General features: G+C 37.7%; 1 protein-coding gene across 1 annotated transcript in view; it reads right to left on the bottom strand.

Annotated features, from left to right (window-relative positions):
• Positions 1 to 924: 924 nt before the first annotated feature.
• The window catches only part of GMCL1 (germ cell-less, spermatogenesis associated 1), a 52526-nt gene continuing 31096 nt past the window's right edge, over positions 925 to 22354 (bottom strand). Inside the window, exons 10-14 of the mRNA XM_011985018.1 lie at positions 20754 to 20823; positions 16733 to 16808; positions 11991 to 12136; positions 9718 to 9805; positions 925 to 2396 (exon numbers count right to left, since the gene is read on the bottom strand). Of these exons, the coding sequence (XP_011840408.1) occupies positions 2301 to 2396; positions 9718 to 9805; positions 11991 to 12136; positions 16733 to 16808; positions 20754 to 20823 (476 nt within the window). The 3' untranslated portion in view covers positions 925 to 2300. The remainder of the gene's footprint in view (positions 2397 to 9717; positions 9806 to 11990; positions 12137 to 16732; positions 16809 to 20753; positions 20824 to 22354) is intronic.

Genomic DNA, 22354 nt, shown 5'->3' with positions numbered 1-22354 from the left:
CAAACACATAAAAGTATTTGGTAAGAAAACAAAAGCACATCTTTACTACCAATGTGAATTACTAGCTGACAATTATCAATTTCTCAAATAAGCACATTAACCTACTTGTGATTGAAGAATTATCCTGTCTATGGATGACATAAGCAACTTGGCCAGGACAGAACCAATGGATGAAACCACATACAATTCCAATTTGGCCAGTTAACTTATATAAGTGAAATGAAACAGTTAACTTTATTCATTAATATGCTCAAACATTATCTTTACTTCCAAGATTTGCAAAAACGTAATTATCCAAATAATTTAAGTTTGGCATTTATATATATTTCAATACATAAAGGGTAAGGAAACTCTTATACAGTAATGAGATAGAAAGAAAACAACAGCTTCCCGTGAAAGAGACCTAATATAGTCAAATATAAAAATAATTAATGTAACCTCTTTTTTTTTTTTTTTGAGATGAAGTCTCACTCTGTCACCCAGGTTGGAGTGCAATGGTGCAATCTCCACTCACTGCAACCTCTGCCTCCTGGGTTCAAGTGATTCTCCTGCCTCAGCCTCCTGAGTAGCTGAGATTACAGGCGTGTGCCACCATGCCTGGCTAATTTTTATTTTGTGTATTTAATAGAGATGAGGTTTTACCATGTTGGTCATGGCTGGTCTTAAACTCCTGACCTCAAATGATCTGCCTGCCTCGGCCTCCCAAAGTGGCTTACAGGTGTGAGCCACCACACCCGGCTGACGACCAGCTGAAATGTAACCTCTTGATAACAGCCAAATCACTGTATTAGAAACATTTAAATTCCAGCTCTGAGGGTCAAGGGTGAGGCATTTAAAAGGTTCCTTTAAGTTAAACCAAATGGATGAATTTTAAAAGAACAAAAGCAATTCATGAACCTATGGGCATATCATTAAGAAAGAAAAAAATTATTAATAAATTCCAAAAGTTAAAAGGAGTTGGAATAAAAACTTAACTAGAAAGAAAAAAAATTTTGGTTTCAGTTAAGGGGGGTTTTTTGGTCCATTTTATGTAAGAGCTTACTTACTCTTTTTCCAAATGGGCATTTATTATTTGCACAGATACATAAAAATGATTCCCATTTTAAAAACCATAATAAAAATATACATTAACCACAGAAGTACTTACTCTAACTGGAAAGAAAATGAACATGGCTATTCTCAAAACAGTAATAAACACAAAAGGTCAACATATATAAATCACGACAAGTGTACATCTCATTTTTGACAAAAATAAGTTCCATTTTTACATTAATGCTTTATCATCAGGTTCTATATTAGATCCTCTGACCTTATTTACATTTACTATGAAATTTCCATTAGCATGTGTAACTCAAAGGCACTCAATTCAGAGGGTATAAAGTCCTGAGCTTAAGTAGGAAACAAAGTTCCCAACTAAAATTTGAACATAAATAATTCTAAAGATCAGAGAATATTAAAATGTTTAAAACTATAATATCTGGTACATAAATAATTCTAAACCTAATAATAAAGGTGTACAGACTGTCAAAGAAAAGACCATGTAAGGCAAGAAATATCCTTGGAATCAAACTGATTTTTCCCTCATTCAAGATCATTTGAAGGTGTGAAGCTAACTTTCATTGTTCTTAAAATCCTAAGAAAGCCTAATTTAAAAAAATAGCAATGACAATGCTTAAGTTTAAAAAAAAGTTTCGCAGTTTAGTCTCCAAAACCAGGAAAAAAATATTTAATGATTAAAAACAAGTGTGAGCTGGAAAGATATTGAACTAAAAGGAGGCATCATAATGAGAGGTGAAAATATTAAAGGAAAGCTTTAAATGCACCAACTGAAAAGAGCATTTCTAATTGGCCATCCGAATTATTCTTTTAGATTATTTTAGCCAAATAAAAAGAAATTTACAGATGGATAACTGAGGTCCACTAACATAAGGCAGAGAGAAAGTTTAAGCTAAAAATTAAATCTGTATTTTGTTGCAGATAAATGTGAGATTTACCTACAGCAATTTTCTACTGATGCTAAATTAAACGCATGAGTTGACATCGCTCCAACAGAAATGGTTTGACAGATATTTTCTTGGCTTTAAAATGTTTTTTCGTATATGCATAGAAATGCAATGAGGATAAGAATAATCTTCTGTATTGTCCGTACAGTTCGTAAGGCCTTTGTCATTGTTAGTCACCTTAGATGTGAATATCAGTAGGGCCATTAAATTAAAACTGGCCTAAAAAGTTTTCAAAGTGCTACTGTTTCCAACTGATGAGATCTTCAGTTTTCTGTATTTTCTGGGTGACGATTATTTTCAATTCTTTTTTTCTGGTGATATATACAAGAAGTTACAGCAGATATATAAGGGGAAGATCAGAAGCCTGCTGTCCAAGTTCATCACCACTTGTTCCTATAAGACAGATTTGTAGATTTAATGACAATTAGATAGCAATAGCTTAAAAATAAAAACAAAAAACCCAAACTGTTGAACTGAGTGAACCAAAGGAGATAGTGTCCTGAGTCTGAGATCCACAACTCCACTCTCCAAATTCCCACCCACTAGCTGTGTGACCTTGTCAAATACAGCTTCCTCACTGTAAGATGGGGACAATAAGAGTACCTGACTTACAGGAGGATTACATGAGACAATGCACAGGGAGTTTCACAAAGCCAGCTATCTATTGTGTACTCAATAATGGTAGTTGTTTTCATTATTGCAAAAACTTCTATCAAATACTTACATATTTTGTGAACAGATACAATGTCTACAAATACATAAACTTCTCACTTGACTTCAATGTTTTAAACATTTTATTTCCTTTTAAAAAATAATTATTTAAAAAAAATGAGATAGGGTCTTTCTATATTGCCCAAGCTGGCCTTGAACTCCTGGGCTCAAGAGATCTTCCTGCCTCATCCTCCTGCCTTATCCTCCTGCCTCAGCCTCCTGAGTAGCTGGGACTACAGGCAGGTGCCAATGTGCCCGGCTACTTGGCTTTGATTTCTGATGGCCGTTGGGTACAGCAAATCACTGGGATGAGGGTCGGGAGTCATTATCATCACCAAAAAGCAGGGTTCCTACTATTGTTTAAGATTTCCCACTGTCCCTATGACAAACATGTAATTTGTCTCCTGAAACATAAAATGCATTATCATGGAAAAGCAATTTCAGGTTCAGTTACATCAACACACACAAGAATGCTCAGAACTCCCAGAGACAGGAGTTGACACTACACAAATATAACATCCCTGATGCTACAGATCTCTGTTTGGAACCTCATATATCCTTTACTAGAAGCATTTGCTAGACAGAATCAATCCTCAGAGTAAAAGAGGAAACACTAAAATGAGAATTCCTACATTTTAAATGCCTGGCATACACTCTCTGCAATAGTATGCATTAGTTACACTTTATTTATTTTGGGTAAGATACTATTAAACACTGTTTAAATCCAAAGTTTTAATTTTTTACTGAGGCATGTATTCCTGCATGAAGAGGGACTAAAACTAGAATATTTGAGTGACTGAAGCAGACTCACTGGACACAGCTTCTGTGTTGAGGGAACAAGGAGATAAATTTGAATAAAGAAGGTAGAGAGCACAAATGTCTCACACACACACACACACACACACACACAATCTCTCTCTATATATATGAGGGAAAGTGGTATTTTAAAAAGACATCAGTGAACAAAATCAGGGGAGGCCATCACCTAGACTGATTGTGCTAACAGTGTCACCAGAGAGGAACGATGCCAAAGCATGGTTGGTCTTCAGATACTTGAGACATCCTGACCTAGTCAAAATTTATATCAATAATCTGGATGAAGGCACATTTACCAAATTTGTTGAGGACAAATGCTTTCATGATATGTATATCTGATGATAAAAATTAAGATTCTGTACCTAATAACTAAAAGCTTCTGAGGAAGATTAGCCTTCTGGTATTTGAATATAGTTAAGATTGAGGCAGGGAAGGGCAGGTCAAAGGGCCAACTCTGGAGAAAGAAGGAAGCCATGTGGATATCATTTGGCTGAATGGACACACCAATTTTTGAATATTAAATTGTATTAATCCCCACTCTCCATTCCCAAACAGGATAGGTTGATCCTAGCTTCATCAAGTGTGTTGCTTCACCTAAAGGTTCAATCTGCATCTGCATTTGCATTGAAGTACCTTTACAGCAAAGTTCTATTGTCATTATTCCACTATGGATGGAAGCTGTGGAGCCCACATATCACAGCAGCAGAGCAGCAGCATTCTCCTAGGTCCCCACTTCTACTTCCAGATAATTAGTTATTCATCTCTATGTAGAGATCCCTGCTTCTCTGAGGTTTTTGCAACTTATTCTATACTATTCCTCTATTACTTCCCCCACATTCTATCTTATATGTCTAAATTCCAAGATCTACAAATACAACTCACTACTGAATAATCTTTACTTAGTTATAAAGTAACTCAAATTCAAACCCTCAACTATTGGCTACTATCTATCCCTTCCTTCCTTTCTTTCTGGGCCACCTCCACTTTCACTCTTACAATTCGGCTTAAAAAAATAAATTTCTGGGTATTTGTTGTTGTTGGTAGTGTTTTTTGTTTGTCTGTTTTTGTCTGGAGACAGGACCTGACTCTGTCACCCAGGCTGGAGTGCGGTGGCATGATCACAGCTTATTGCAGCCTCAGCCTCCCAGGCTCAAGTGATCCTCCTGCCTCAGTTTCTGAGTTGGTGGTACTACAGGCACATGCCACCATGCCTGGCTAATTTTTAAATTTTTTGTATAGACAGGGTTTCGCTATGTTGCCAGGGCTGGTCTTGAACTCCTGGTCTCAAGCAATCCTCTTGCCTCGGCCTCCCAAAGTGCTGGGATTACAGGCATATGCTACCATGCCAAGCCTGCAATTTGGCTTTGATTCCCCATCCCAGCTTTTGAATGTCTCACCAGGTTACCTTTTTTGCCCATCTCTTAAATACCAGTGATCACTAGGGTTCTATCGTGTCATATTCTCTACACATTTCCTGAATGTTATCTCATCCAATTATTATTTCTAGTTCAGGCATTACTTGTAAACTCCAAATACATTTATTAACCAGCCTATCAAATTTTCACCTTGATGTTCTCAAATTAAACGTGCCCTAAACGGAATTCATCATCTCTTCACCATCACCAACTACGTCATGTTCATTTTCCTTCCTATAATTCAAATCTCAGGTAAAACCACTACTATAAATCAAATTGCCCAAATCAGAAAACTATGAACCATCTGACATTTCCTCATGCACACACACGATTAAGAATCAAATTCTCAGTTGCACCACTTTATTTCCAGAACCCATCAGTATTTTCATCTTCACTGCTACATTCTTTAAGGTTCTCATCACTTTTAATTTGAATTATAGCTATATAATCAATAAATTGTTTTATTGCCATTATCATATCTTGAATCCTTCCTACACATTGCCGTCTGAGGGAACCTTCTATAGTGAAAATCCATTTAGCATGGTCTTATAAGACAGACAGTTACAAAATAAATATACAAAATTCACTACCTTCCTTACATTATCAAAAACTATTAGAACAAATGATTCATTTCATATTAGCAATTGAAATGTAAAATACTGGCTGGGCGCAGTGGCTCACGCCTGTAATCCCAGCACTTTGGGAGGCCGAGGACAGCGGATCACAAGGTCAGGAGATTGAGACCATCTTGGCCAACATGGTGAAACCCCGTCTCTACTAAAATACAAAAAAGCGGGGCATGGTGGCATGTGCCTGTAATCCCAGCTACTTGGGAGGCTGAGGCAGGGGAATCGCTTGAACCCAGGAGGTGGAAGTTGCAGTGAGCTGAGATCACGCCACTGCACTCCAGCCTGGCGACAGAACAAGACTCCGTCTCAAAAAAAAATAACAAAATAAAATACTAAACATTATACTTCTAGGAAATAATACAGGAACAATATGGGAAAAACTACAAATTTTAGAGAGAGACATAAGAGAAGACCTAAATAAATGTAGAAAATACCATATTCCAGAAAGGAAGACATCAACTGTCCACAAACTACTCTACATATTTAATCATATAAATTAAAATTCCCACAGGAATTTTTGAAAGGAAACTTAGCAAAATGATTCTACATCCCATACAGGAGAATAATCATGCAAAAAGAACTGAGAGATTTTTGAAAAAAGAAAAATGAAGGTGGTTTTGTATTACTAAATATTAAAATGCATTTTAAAGTTAGCCGAATTAAAACAATGCCTTGTCTTCATAACAAAGAAATCAATAAAACAGAAAGTCCAGAAATGAAAGCAAGTTTATAAGTATTTCACGTACAATAAGGCATTTCAAACACACTGATACATCCAGTACATTTCAGATACATCGTCAAATACTCCAAAGTAAAAAAATTAAGCCATAAAAAGAACAGAAAAATATATAGATGACTATTTATATAATCCTAGTAAAATGGGGGCCTAAGGGTCACACCAAAAAAACAAATCATAAAAGAAAAAGATAGATTGTTTTGAAGGTTGAAAAGACAAATGACAAAAATGTAAAGACTGGGCATGGTGGCTCATGCCTGTAATCCCAGCATTTTGGGAAGCCGAGGCAGATGGATCACTTGAGCCCAGGAATTCCAGACCAGCCTGGGCAACATGGCAAAACCTCATCTCTATAAAAAAATACAAAAATATTTAGCTGGGCGTGGTGGTTCGAGCCTGTAGTCTCAGCTACTTGTGAGGCCCAGGAGGTGGAGGCTGCAGTGAGCCGTGATTGTGCCACTGCACTCCAGCCTGAGTGAGAGTGACAACCTGTCTCAAAAAAAAAAAAAAAAGAGAAAAAGTAAAAACTACAGACTATCACAAATGTTAGTATTTTTAATATATAAAAGCTGTTAAAAATTAGCAAGAAAAAAATGAACATTTTAATAAAAAATTTAACAGAAACAACATAAGCTGTCAGTTTACATGAGATGATGTGTTCAATAAGCATAACAAAACCCAACCATACACTAACCAAAGAAATGAACATTGAAGATTAAGGGCCAGGCGTGGTGGCTCACACCTGTAATCCCAGCACTTTGGGAGGCCAAGGCAGGTGGATCACTTGAGGCCAGAAGTTCAAGACCAGCCTGGCTAACATGGTGAAACCCTATCTCTACTCTAATACAAAAATTAGTGCACTCCAGCCTGGGCGACAGAGCAAGACTCTGTCTCAAAACAAACAAATAAAAAAGAAATGAAAGTTAAAACAAATATTTGTTTTCACATTTACTACACTGGGATAGAGATGAAAAAGAATGATAAGACACAATATCGGGTATACTCTCCTGTACTGCTGCTGGGGGGCAGTATGAATTGGACAGTACCTTTGGAGGGCAATTTGTCCATTAGAAAATTGTATGTACCATGCAACAAGAATTCTACTTGGAATTTACGCTTTTAAAATATCATAAAAACGGACAAAGATATACGTATATTTCCTATAGTACTGAAAAAAATGAGAAACAACTTTATCCAATAAAGAGGAATTATCTAAATTATGGTATAGCCAAAACAACTAATATTATGCAGTTCATAAAAATGATGCTGTGAATATATATTTATTGACAAGAAAAGCTATGTACAACAAAGTGAAAAAAAAAAAGTAGATTACAATTACTACCTCACTGTCTGATGCATCTAGGCTCTCCTGGCCTTGGGCTCTGAAACAGGACTAAGCCTTTCTTCTACTGGGCCCAGGCCAGGTAACCCCACTTTGCCTCTTCCCCAGGCCTGACCACTATGCGGCCAACAAGTTCTCCCCAACCACTGAGTTGGCCATGAAGGAGACAGAAGACAACACCACACTTGTGTTCACTGTGGATGTCGAGGCCAAACAGGCTGTGGAGGAGCTCTATGACACCGAGGTGGCCAAGATCAACACCGTGATCAGGGCTGATGGAAAGAAGAAAGCGCATGTTTAACTGGCTCCTGAGCATGCTGCTTTTAGATGCTGCCAAAAAACTGGGATCATCTAAGTTGAATCCAGCTGGTGAATTCTAAATATATATATATTTCACCATTAAAAAAAAGCAGGTTACAAAATAGCTAATCTACTGTGATCCAATTTTGCAAAAAAGATACAGGTGAAGAAAAAACTCAGCAATGTATCTGAGTGGTACATGTATGATTGTTATTTCAGCTGACTTATATTTTCCGTTCTTTCTACAACATCCATAACCTAGATGAAACACACAACTCCCAAAGTAAATCTTCCAAACTCCATCCACAGCCCTTATGCCCTGGCTCTAGTTATACTGAGCTCTTCCAACCGTCCTACAGTTCCTTGAATGACCCGTGTATTCCCTTGCTTCCATCTTACTCACCGTTTGAGGCTTGGTTCAGGTATGCATTGACTTTAACACTTTTCCAGGAGACGATGCTTTCCCTGAGCTGTCTTTCTTTCTCCTCCTCCTCCATTAACCACCCCCAACCCCGGCAACTGCTCAGTTACAGGTTAGAGTCTTCTCCCTCAAGGTTGCACACTCTGAGCTCATTCTATCGTGCTACTTACACTAGTCTATATTAACACAAGCCTGTCTTTATTTCTTCTACTCTTAGCTGAGAACCAAGCACATGGTGGGGACACAAATGTTTGCTGAAGGAACATATGGAATACAACTACTATCTTGGCCTGGTGCATTTTTAGGTCTCTGGCTGAGCCATGATGGTATTTTTCATGAAGTTTCAGGTAGAAATAAAGATAGTCATTGTCTATTCAGCTGCAGAGGGTACAAGAAGGACCAACAGAGAATTCTGATGGAGGCAGATTTGAACTTTCTCATTATATATCTGCCTTGAAATGGACATTCCTACCTATTACCTTTCATGTAAGATGGGGGTTGGCTAGAGTTTCAACAATGAGTGGATGACCCTCTGTAAGAATGCTATTAAAAGAAGTTCTCATATGGCATGTGAGGTTACAATGATCACTTGCAGGGTTACTTGCAATGCTAAGGATGTTCTACGATAGTCTCTTCAGTCTGAGGAAAACTACTAACTTCTCATAATTTATGTAAACTATAACAAGCTTTGAATCCTTTAATAAAACATTATGCCTTTTGGAATGATGATTAGTTTTAATAGAAATAAACTTTCTCAATATTTTAACAGCTTTCAATTTTACTTTTAAAAATGGTCTACTTTCTCATCATGACACTTTGAAACTTCTCCAAGTGTGAGATGTATGAATAAATAAATGGCTTTGGAGATAATCTGGGGAACAATACAGAGTTTGCCATCGTACGAACCTAATGGGCTAGAGAATAATGCTTTTACGATATTAAGGAGCTTCAGAGACATACAGGATTGTCTTCAAGACGCCTGCTGTGAATGTATAAATAAATGCACTATGTACACAATGGATAAAGCACTTAAGTTCCTAAAATTTTAGGAATGAATTTTAGTGCTGCTGATGATATTCAGGATAAACAATTATTGCCTTATAATCAGCGTTTCCCTGCCCCTCAAATAGTGTTTTCTTTTTTTCTCCCAATTATGCTTCCATTGGGATGGGGTCAGTTATGCATAAGTGAACGTGGTACTTTCATCTTTACCTTCAAAAGGCTTTCAAACCAACTTTTAGGTCAAAATGCCATCACTTTAATGTTAATTCTACTTAAGAATTTTCAAAAGAGGATTCGAAAGACAAATATTATAATGACATACCAGAAGATAACCGAACATACCTGATCCTTTTCAAGTGTAAGTATTTGATAGCCAGTTGTTCTACTACATATTAGTTTTCCACTACTATCAAAAGAAGCCAAACGTAATCTAGGATTTAAAAAAATAAATAAATAAACACAGGATTTTTAAACCACAGATTAAATAAGCCCTTCCTCACTTTCATATTTACTTTTTCCTCTGTTTTTTATTTGATAAAAGACTTTCAGGAAGTCTTTTCAAACTGTAATCTGACTGCATTCAGTGACAAGCCTGTGCTATTACACATATCTGGCCAAGAGAAATAATTTATACATGTTTTTACTGTGGTAAAATATACATAACATTTATCATTTTAACCATTTTAAAGTATATAGTTCTGTGGCATTAAATATATTTCCACATTGTTCTTTACCCATCTCTAGAACATTTTCATTTTCCCTCGCTGAAGCTCCTTACCCATTAAACACTAACTCCCCACTTTCCCTTCCCTCAGGCCCTGGCAACCACCAGTGTACCCTCTGTACCTATGAATTTGTCTACTCTAGGTACTTTGTATGAGTGGAATCTTATAATATTTGTGCTTTTGTGAGTGGCTTATTTCACTTGGCATGTCTTCCAGGTTCATCCATGTTTAGCATGTATCAGAATTTCCTTTCTTTTCAAGGCTAAATATGTTCTCTTTTATGTATGTACCATATTTTGTTTCTCTAGCATCTGTCAGTGAACATGTGGGCTGCTTCCACCTTTTGGCTATTGTGAATAACGCTGTTATGAACATAAGTATTCAAAAATATCTGTTTAAGCCCCTATTTTCTTTTTTTTTTTTTTTTTTGAGACGGAGTCTTGCTCTGTCGCCCAGGCTGGAGGGCAGTGGCACAATCTCGGCTCACTGCAAGCTCTGCCTCCCAGGTTCACGCCATTCTCCTGCCTCAGCCTCCCAGGTAGCTGGGACTACAGGTGCCCATCACCACGCCCGGCTAAGTTTTTTGTATTTTTAGTAGAGGCAGGGTTTTCACCGTGTTAGCCAGGATGGTCTCGATCTCCTGACCTTGTGATCCGCCTGCCTCAGCCTCCCAAAGTGCTGGGATTATAGGCGTGAGCCACCGTGCCCAGCCTAAGTCCCTATTTTCAATTCTTCTGGGTCTATACTCAGAAGAGAAATTACTGGATTGTATGGTAATTCTGTTCAATTTTTTTGAGGAAGCGATATACCATGTTCCATAGTGTCTGTGCCATTTTATATGGCCACGAGCAGTGCACAAGGATTCTAAATACTCCACATCCTTACCAACACCTGTTACTTTTGTTTTTTGTTTTTTATTTTGTTTTTATTAATAGCCATCCCAATAGGTGTGAAGTGAAAGATCATTGTGGTTTTGGTTTGTATTTCCCTAATTAGTAATGTTGAGCATCTTTTCATGTGTTTTTTAGCCATCTGTATATCTTCTTTGGAGAAATGTTTATGCAAGTCTTTGGCCCATTTTTGAGTTGAGTTGTCTTTTTAAATTATAGAGTTGTAGGAATTTTCTGTATATTCTGGGTATTCATGGCTTGTCAAATGTATGGTTACAAATATCTTCTCTCATTCCCCAGGTTGCCTTTTCACTGTCCTCTGATACATAGGTTTGTGATTTTGATGAAGTCCAATTTTATCTATTGCTTCTTTTGTTGCCTGTGCTTGGGTGTATTATGGAAGAAATCACTGCCAAATCAATCGTTAGGAAGCTTTCCCCCTGTGTTTTCTTCCAAGAGTTTAATAGTTTTAGTTCTTATGCTTAGATCTTTGATCCATTTTGAGTTAATTTCTCTATTTGGTGTAAGGTAAGTATAAACACATGACTTTTAAATCATATGTTCATTAAGCTATTGTCCAATTTGTCAGCTTCTGGTATGCTCTCAGAAAAAGATTGCTAGCAACTACTGGGCAAAGTTTAATATATTAAATCCTTTAAAAAGTTAAGGATAATACATGTTTTCCTGGAAACATACCTTGCTACATATTTCAACAGTCTGGACCTTTTATTTGCTAGGAATAGCAACAAGGCGATAACTTCAAGGCTGATATTCCCTATTGGTATATATTCCAGCCTATTCATTCTCCCTGACATACTAGATCTTATGATTCTGATTACTGACAATACATTTCACAGGAATGGAGCCTCGTCATTTCCTACCACTTTCACATATACTGTAGCTTACCAAAGTTCTACTAATGTTGGTGTAAATTATCAAGGTTTTATTTCTTACATTTCCTCTGGAGTGAGGAGGAGTGGGGTGGGGAATCTCATCCTACCTAAATGCTATGCTCCTTCGAGGCTGTAAACTGACAGATCCGCTACATGGCTGATTCAGTGTATTGCGTTTGAAAATGATGTATCGATTGGTGTAAGTTACAAGTAGGTCAAAGCCGAAGTTAAAACCCGTCCAACGCCAGCAGTACTAAAAAATACAAGAAAGAAGACTTACTTCAGTTTATCATATTAGCAAGTCAAAAATAAAAAATTCAAAATGTCTTTTGTCTCTAACTCATTACAAGTATTTCCCTCATGAGTGGCTGACTTTTTGTCAGTGACTTTTTCTTCAGGCTTATCACCCCAAACTATACATACATCTATGCCAGAAAAGCTGCCCTTATGATCATAATTCTCTAAGCTACTTTCCTCTTCATGATCAGTTTCCTTATCTCTTCATACTGCAATTCTACTATAAATAATAATGCTTTTTTTTTTTTTTTGAGATGGAGTCTCACTGTCACTCAGGCTGGAGTGCAGCGGCATTATCTCGGCTCATTGCAACCTCCACCTCCCAGGTTCAAGTGATTCTCCTGCCTCAGGCTCCCAAGTAGCTGAGACTACAGGTGCCTGCCACCACGCCCGGCTAATTTTTGTTGTTGTTGTTTTTTGAGACACAGTTTTGCTCTAGTTGCCCAGGCTGGAGTGCAATGGCATGATTTCGGCTCACCATAACCTCCGCCTCCCAGGTTCAAACGATTCTCCTGCCTCAGCCTCCCGAGTAGCTGGGATTACAGGCATGCAACACCACGCCTGGCTAATTTTGTATTTTTAATAGAGACGGGGTTTCTCCATGTTGGTCAGGCTGGTCTCGAACTCCCGACCTCAGGTGATCTGCCCACCTCAGCCTCCTAAAGTGCTGGGACTATAGAAGAGAGCCACTGCGTCTGGCCTTTTTTTTTTTTTTGTATTTTTAGTAGAGACAGGGTTTCACTATGTTGGCCAGGTTGGTCTTGAACTCCTGATCTTGTGATCCGCCCGCCTCAGCCTCCCAAAGTGCTGGGATTACAGGCATAAGCCACTGTGTGAAGCAATAATAAGGCTTTTCGCTGCAACTCTATGTGACTATATAGCTTAGAGCACTAAGAATCTAGATGGGGGTAACTAAGAACCCATTAAAATCTCCTTGCTTTAAAAATACTCTAAAATACCTTAAGTGACACATAACTGGGTTATGTAAATACCATCATGGGGTTCACGAGTTTGTTTATTCTATCAGCTAATAGTTAATGTGAGAGTATCAGATAAGGTGGTGTGATAGAGAGAAGTAGTTAGGGCTTCAAGTGTTTGGCTGACACCCTGGATTGCAATTCAGTATTAACTGATATTTATTGAGCACATATTACGTGCCAGGCACTCCTCTAAGCAATGGAATCATAGCAGTAAATAACATACAGTTTCTGCCCTAGCAGAGGTGAGGTGATAACTGTAAGGGCAAAGCTTTTTTTTTTTTTTTTTTTTTTTAGAGACAAGGTCTCTCTATATTGCCCAGGCTGAACTCTAACTCCTGGGTTCAAGCAATTTTTCCACCTAATCCTCCCAAGTAGCTGGAACTGCAGGTGCATACCACTGTGCCTGGCTGGAGCAAAGGTTCTGAATAGGTGAGCATGGATAGAGTCCAGTACAAAGAGAGGGAATGGACTAAGAAGCAGGCAGTTCATTTTTCTAATAAGAGGAAAAGCATAGCACATAGCTATAGATGCAGGTAGACTGGCAGAACTACTGGTAAGAGGATGTACAGATTCTCTTTTCATTGCAGTAGGCAGCAAGGCCATCAGGTAAGAATAAGGGTGAGAGTATTGCCCTTTTGAGGAGAGAAGGTATGAGTTACCTCAGCTAATGGGAGGATCCGTTCACTAGGGAAATGCAGACAGATCATGATGCAGCACTAACCTACTTGAAATTCATGGTTACCACATTCAAGTGGAACCTAATGGGGTATGGTGCTTGTCTTTAATCACATTCATCCGTCTGGATGCAAGCATGGAGTGCAACCCTTAACAAGAGTTGGGGTTTAGCCAGGTGAGTTTAACATGTCAAAGAGGAAAAAGAAAAGTTAAAAGAGTATAAGCAAGCGACCAATTTTAAGATGGAACACAAAATATAAGTCAGGCAAAGAAAGAAGTAGAAATGTGGTCAGAAAGGTGATAGGGAAAGGTTGCAAAAATAATGTATTATATAGCCAAATGGGGTTAAAAAATTGTTGGAGTCCAGGTGCTAGAGAGAATGAGCTAGAAAGACGAGGTGGGGTCTGAAAACGGGATGCCTGAAATGGAGATTTTGAAGGTGGTGTAGTAATTAATAATGCAAGGGTATGCTCATGGGAATGGATGCCTGAGGTAGGGTGGAGCACAAGAGCATGGGGGAAGGAAGGTCAAGGAATAGAGATATTGAAATCATCAAGACTGATAATAAGAATAGTGATAAAGAAAGGTAATGAGGGCTGGACGTGGTGGCTCACGCCTGTAATCTCAACAAAATGGGAGGCCAAGGTAGGAGGACCACTTGAGCCCAGGAGTTTGAGACCAGCCTGGGTAACTAGTGAGACCTCGTCTTTACAAAAAATTTTAAAAAATTAGCCAGGCGTGGTGGTGCATGCTTGTAGTCCCAGCTACTTGGGAGGCTCAGGTGGGAGGATCACTTGAGCCCAGGAAGTCAAGGCTTCCGTGAGTCATGATTGTGCCACTGCATTCCAGCCTGGGCAACAGAGTGAGACTCTGTCTCAAAAAAAAAAAAAAAAAAAAAAGAAATAAAAAAAGAAAAGAAAGGCAGTGAGCTCAGTGAATTATGGCCATAATAAGGGTAGTAGGTGGTATAGTAGAAGCATTTGCTTCAAAGTAACAACAAGATCTGGAAGCAGCAACAAGGAAAAATGTGAACTAAAGAAAACTATTCTTTTATACTCTGAACATCTATCATAATATAAAGGCAAACATAGGCTGGGTATGGTGGCTCACGCCTGTAATCCCACCACTTTGGGAGGCTAAGGCAGGAGAATCTCTTGAGCCCAGGAATTTGAGACCAGCCTGGGCAGCATAGGGAGACCCCCATCTCTACAAATAGTAAAAAATAAGATTAGCTGGGTGTGGTGGCATGTGTTTGCGGCCTCAGCTACTCCACAGACTGAGGTAGGAGGATTGCTTTCAGTTCAGAGCACTGAGGCTGCAGTGAGCAATGATTGTGCCACTGCACTCCAGCCTGGGCGACACATTGAGACACTGCCAATCAGTCAACCAATGCAAACATAAAACAATCAACTTTTAAAAATTAAAAATAAATAAAGTAAAAATGAGGAAAAGTTTGGGATAGAAATAACCAAATGGGTATCTATATAAGGCTGATTTTTTTGAAAAATAAAAATTATAATTAGTTGGGGGGGAATATTTAAAAATGTAGTTCATGTCCCATTAGTAGATTGTAAAATCAATTGAATAGGATACAATCAGCTGGTTTGTTTTGTTTTGTTTTGTTTTGTTTTTGAGACGGAGTCTCGCTCTGTCACCAGGCTGCAGCGCAGTGGTATGATCTCAACTCACTGCAACTTCTGCCTTCCGGGTTCAGGTGATTCTCCTGCCTCAGCCTCCCGAGTAGCTGGGACTACAGGTGTGCACCACCACACCCAGCTAATTTTTGTGTTTTTAGTAGAGATGGGGTTTCACCATGTTGGCCAGGATGGTCTCGATCTCTTGACAGTGTGATCTGCCTGCCTTGGCCTCCCAAAGTGCTGGGATTATAGGCGTGAGCCACCACGCCCAGCCAGTCAGTTTTTTTTAAAAAAAATATTAAATAGATAGCTGGGCATGGTGGTTCATGCTTGTAATTCCAGCTATTTGGGATGCTGGGATGGGAGGAGTGCTTGAGCCTGGGAGGTAAAGGTTGCAGTGAGCTGTGGTCACGCCACTGCACTCCTGATTGGGTGACAGAGGGACAGCCTGTCTCTAAATAAAAAATAACAATAAAAGTATTAAATAGAAAAAAGAATCTCTGGATGCACAGGCATAAGTATTGTTTTCAAATACTGTTCTTTCACTTATATACATTTATATTGGGTGATAATGAAAAAATATCTTTTTTTTTTTTTTTTTTGAGATGGGGTTTCTCCAGCCAGGCTGGAGTGCAGTGGCATGATCTTGGCTCACTGTAACCTCCGCCTCCCAAGTTCAGGTGATTCTTGTGCCTCACCCTCCCTGGTAGCTGGGTTTACAGGCACGCACCACCATGCCTGGTTAACTTTTGTATTTTCAGTAGAGACAGGGTTTCACCATGTTGGCGAGGCTGGTCTTGAACTCTTGGCCTCAAGCGATCTACCCACCTCAGCCTTCCAAAGTGCTGGGATTATAGGTGTGCGCCACCGTGCCTGGCCGAGAAAAGGTAATTCCTAATGTGGGTAACAATCAATGGATCTAAATGTCCTTGATTTAGGATAACTGTAACACAGAATCACTTTTAAGACTATGTAACAGATCCCTCACAATTTCTTCATCTTAATTTCGGATTGCTAAGGTACCCTCTTCTTGTATCTCTTATCTGAACTCAAAATTTAAGTTCGGCATTCTCATACAAGGCCAAGTAATCAATCACTACTGAGTGTGGTGGCTGTAACGCCTTTCCCAGAAGATCATGCTACGGAAAGTATACAAGCTCTTCTGAGGTATGACAAGTGTCATGATTATTACTTACAGGTGCAGGATGTGCTGATAATACAATTTGTATGAGAATATTAACAGTCACAACCCATACTTACTTCACCATCTTTGGCAAGCTTTCTACCACACCTCATGCTATTTCCCTCTAGTTCTTCTTTATTGATTTCTTGAGGCCTAAAAATATACATAAAACATGAACTCTCATAGAAAATATGCAACTAATAATTGAAAAAGAACTATGAGTTAAGGACAGAAAATCTTGCTACAGGTTTAAAAATAAATTTTTGTGGTACAGATAAAAATAACAATGTGTTGATTAAATTTAGTCTATTACCTTTGCTAGATAAAAAAGATTTAATATCTTCTATGTTTCACTTATTGCCCTGACTTCTGGACTACTTTTATTAGGGCTCAGTCAAACCAGAGAAGAGGAAAAGAAAAACTGAAAAATTCTATTTGCCAAAAAAAAAAAAAAAAAAAAAGCAAAAGTCTACTAAGTAAAACAAGTTAAAATCTATTATTTCTGTAAATAAGATGTGACTTGATATCACCTACCACTTAACATTACTTGTTTCACATGCAAACCATTTTTCATGTAGTGTAAGTATGCAAAATCAATATTTAATAGAAAATGTAGAATTTTATCAGTTAAGTCTTTACTTGGTTCCCTAGTTTAAAAACCTTAATAAATTAAGAGAAACACTGTTATCTCAAGTTGTAATAAATATAGTATTATTATTAGCTTTATAATTCCAAATGATAATAGCAATACAATACATTCATTCATATACTCATTCACAACATGAAGTGTCTAGAAACTGGGTGCAATAATAGCATATATAATAGATAATAAAATAATGAAACAAATACAATAAATAAATAAGTGTAAATAAGACTAATAAAACATGTCCTTGATATCCAAGAGCTCAGTTTAGTAGGGAATTAGACATAAGTAATAATTATAATACAGTTAATTATAATAACATTAATAGTTTGTGGTTTGTGATGTTAAGAGCATGAAGAAGGTACAGATTTATTGCCCATGGTTAGAGGGGGATCATTAGAGAGTAAATATTATTTGTGCCTGAGTGGAAGCTTGTTGGGTGAGGTGGAGGTGAGGGGTGAATTCTAAGGAGGGCTAAGAGTATTCCAGGCAGAAGACATAGTGGATAAAAAGGAACTGGAGCATAACAGAAAACCAAATGTAAAGGAATTTAATACAGCTGCAGCATACGAACATAAGAATTTAGTGCACATTTAGTGCAGATGAACATGAAAGGAGATGAAGCTAAACGCATCTGGGATAGAATGCTGACAGTTCCCACAGGTCATGCTAATAAGTTTCAACTGCTCTTGTAGGTAACTAGTTCCCAAGCATTTATTCTGTAACTTTAAAATTTTTTATTATGAAAAACTGCAAACATATGAAAGCAGAGAAAACAGTGTAATGAGCCAAATTTTCTTACCATCTAGCTTCAATAATTTTGAATACCAATACTATAATCCCTTAACTATCATCAAATATCCCTGGACATATTTAAGTAGAGGGGTGACACAGTTTTATTTCCGTTTTAGAAAGATAACCTTCTTGGCAATGTAAACGAGAGTTTTATGAGGAGAACCCCAGAGGGAGACTTGACATCAGATTATAACCTAGCATCCAGGGAATATAGTGTCTTCCTCACTTTAGCAGTCCTGCAGCAGTGAGCAGATGCTTGGTTTATCTGCTGAACAGAACATTTCCTAAGCGGGAATATAATCATACACAGTTGACCCTTGAACAACAGGTTTGAACTGCTTGGGTCCATTTATACACAGATTTTTCTCAACCAAAATCAGATAAAAAATGAACTATTTGGCTAGGCGCGGTGGCTCATGCCTGTAATTCCAGCACTTTGGGAAGCCGAGGAGGGCGGATCACGAGGTCAGGAGATTGAGACCATCCAGTCTAACATGGTGAAATCCCGTCTCTACTAAAAATACAAAAAAATTAGCCGGGCATGGTGGTGGGCGCTTGTAGTCCCAGTGGCTGGAGAGGCTGAGGCAGGAGAATGGTGTGAACCCGGGAGGCGGAGCTTGCAGTGAGCTGTGACTGCGCCACTGTACTCTAGCCTCGGCGACAGAGACTCCGTCTAAAAAAAAAAAAAAAAAAAAAAAAAAGCAGTATTTGTGGGATGTGAAATCCCACTTGTATATGGAGAGCCAACTTTTTGTATATGTGGGTTTTGCAGGACTAAACAACTGTGGGACTAGAGTATGTGTGGATTTTGGTATACGCGGGGGTCCTGAAACCAATCCCCCCAGAATGACTGTACCTCTTAGGCAAAAAACTAAACACTTATTCTAGTGCAGTATCTTAGATGAGACTCTATATTACCCTCAATAAGGATATGGGTGAGGAAAATCTTGAAAAGTAAAGAACATCCAAAATCTAAAAATTGAATATACAGAAGATATAGGATGATTTATAAGCTACTTCATACACTACAAAAATGCTTCAGTTCTCAATTCCATTAAACAGTTCATTGTTACTTCATATACTACAAAATGCTTCAGTTCTCAATTCCATTAAATAGCTCATTGTTACTTCATATACTACAAAATGCTTCAGTTCTCAATTTCATTAAATAGTTCATTTTTTGGTTTCAATTTATTATTTGTATTTCAACAATCTTTTTTTTCTTATTTATTTTTGGGACGGAGTTTCGCTTTTGTTGCCCAGGCTGGAGTGCAATGGTGCAATCTTGGCTCACTGCAACCTCCACCCCCCAGGTTCAAGCGATTCTCCTGCCTCAGCCTCTTGAGTAGCTGGGATTACAGGCATGTGCCACCACACCCGGTTAATTTTGTATTTTTAGTAGAGACGGGGTTTCTCCATGTTGGTCAGGCTGGTCTTGAATTCCCAACCTCAGGTGATCCACCCACCTTGGCCCCTCAAAGTGCTGGGATTACAGGCATGAGCCACCGTGCCCAGCCTCAACAATCTTACTATTATTTATGCTGGATAAATATACCAGGAATATAGTTGAAAAAATATATAATTATGATCAAAGTAGAAACTAGGATCCTGGATAATAAAAATCTCATAAGCATCATGAATTTATGTAATACTTTCATACACTTACTGTTTGGATGAAAACTTATAATTAGGTCATTACTTAAAAAAATTCTTTGGTATATAAAAATGAGTTCAAAGAGATCAGGGGCAAAAAATTAAACTTCAAAGGTCTTTCTGTATTCTCAGTCTCTTCATAATACCTATATATTAAGAAGCTAGCAGAAGGATCAAATCACAAACATAAAAGTTCTGTGAACTACAAAACACTATACCTCTTTCCTTTAAGATGAAGGAAGAGCATTAATGTTTTGTGGGGGAAGTCATATGTTTTTGGGGAAGGTATCCGTAACCAGATGGTGTTTTTGTTGTTTTGTTTTGTTTATTTTATTTTATTTTATTTTATTTTTGATACAGAGTCTCACTCTATCCCCCAGGCTTGTAAGTGCAGTGGAGCAATCTCGGCTCACCGCAAACTCCACTCCCAGGGTTTAGTAGAGACAGGGTTTCATTATGTTGGCCAGGCTGGTCTCAAACTCTTGACCCCAAGTGATCCTCCCACCTCAGCCTCCCAAAGTGTTGGCATTACAGGCGTGAGCCACTGTGCCTGGCCTGCATGGTATTTAAATTCATTTTAGACTTAAAGATCATCAAAACCTATTTATTACATTAATTAGAATTTGACAATACTACCATAAATAAGAAAAAACAGATTTACCTAGACATAAATATAAAAATTGTGCTTTATGAAAGCATTACCTCAAATAATAGTTCAGTATGTCGAAAGAAAATCGTATGATACTAAGTGAAACAAGGTATACATGGATTACATGTTCGATTTTACTAACAAAGTAAATGACATTTCAATAATTGCATTATACTAATTGACCAGAAAGACATTTATAAGACTGATAATGTTGCAAAAATATAATAAAAAGTGATATGATCTTTACTTCAATAGCTTGAGTTTTCAATACTGTTAATTATTTTTCAACATAATTAATGCATTAAAAAATCCATAGCAAATTTTTTTAACGAAAAATGATATGTTATAATATACTTACCCCACCTCACTGTCTTGTTCTGCCCGCAGCATAGCAAACCACTGCTGTTTATACACAGAAGACAGCCATTCTGAAATGTAAGAATAAATAAATAACGACTGAAGAACATAAAGGATTTAAACATTCATAGTTGATAAAATTGTTACCATTTCTAAATACAAGTTTAAAATAGCAATTTAAAAATTAGGTAGCTTAGGCCAGGCATGGTGGCTCATCCCTGTAATCCCAGCACTTTGGGAGGCCAAGACAGGTGGATCACCTGAAGTCAGGAGTTCGAGACCAGCCTGACTAACATGGCAAAACCCCATCTCTATTAAAAATACAAAAATTCGCTGGGTGTGGTGGTGGACACCTGTAATCCCAACTACTTGGGCGGCAGAGGCAGGAGAATCGCTTGAACCCAGGAGGTGGAGGTTGCAGGGAGCCAAAATCATGCCACTGCACTCCAGCCTGGGTGACAGAGTGAGACTCCATCTCAAACAATCAAACAGACAGAAAACAAACAAACAAACAAACGAAACTGGTAGGTAGCTTATATTTTACAAACATACTATAATGGCTTAATGATCTTTAAAGTGGTAAAGGTTATATAGCTTTGTCTCAGGATAGACTGTACTTATATTGCATACATTTAAATTGGGATGTAAATCCTTAGTTAAAAGCATATTCTTGCATTTAATGTTTTCCTTTTCATAGTTCATATTAATTTTTCAATTGTAAAAATCATACCTAAAACTATATTTTTAGTTTTTACAGAAGTTCTGACAGAAAATTGAATAATAAACTCTTCAGTTATTAACATCTAAAAAATAACAATTTGTTTTTTTGGAAATCCCTAAATTAGTAGATGAAACATGCACACTCAATAAATAATTCTAGAATATTAGATTTAGATAATATAAAATTAGAATATTTTAAATTATTCAAAATAGAATAAAAATTATAATTATAGACATTCCTTTAATAATAAATACACCTTTTTCCCACAAAATAAGCCTGTGTAAGTGGAAATGTTAGTTATTTTAGATAAAAACAGATTAAAAATAAGAGTAGGCCAGGTGAGATGGCTCATGCCTGTAATCCCAAGCACTTTGGGAGGCTGAAGTAGGAGGATCACTTGAGCCCAGGAGTTCTAGACCAGCCTGGGCAACACAGTGAGACCTGATCTCTCCAAAATCACGAAAATTAGGTGGACATAGTGGCGTGTGCCTGTCGTCCCAGCTACTCAGGAAAGCAGGAAGATCTCTTGAGCCTGGGAGGTCAAGGCTGCAGTGAGCCCTGGACATGCCAATGCACTCAAAACCTGGGCAACAGAGCAAGACCCTGCCTTAAATAAATAAATAAATAAATAAATAATTGGCTTAGCACTATTTATCTCTCTGCTCTTGTTTATCCCCAGCTAGGGTAGTTTTTCTATTTTTTTAAAGTTCTTAAATTATTTTTCAATCTCTGTCTAAAAGAGGGGTGGAAATTGTAGTGCAATTAAAATCTGGATTGTCACTTGCTAGGTATCTACTTAATAAAAGTAATCAGGTGACTTCCAATGATTTACTGGTGTCTTTCCTTAAAACATCTTATAAATACAAATACTTTTTTTTTTT

Source organism: Mandrillus leucophaeus, unplaced genomic scaffold (genome assembly GCF_000951045.1).
Source record: "Mandrillus leucophaeus isolate KB7577 unplaced genomic scaffold, Mleu.le_1.0 Scaffold279, whole genome shotgun sequence".
NCBI lineage: Eukaryota > Metazoa > Chordata > Mammalia > Primates > Cercopithecidae > Mandrillus > Mandrillus leucophaeus.
This window is presented reverse-complemented; position numbering and strand designations above follow the sequence as displayed.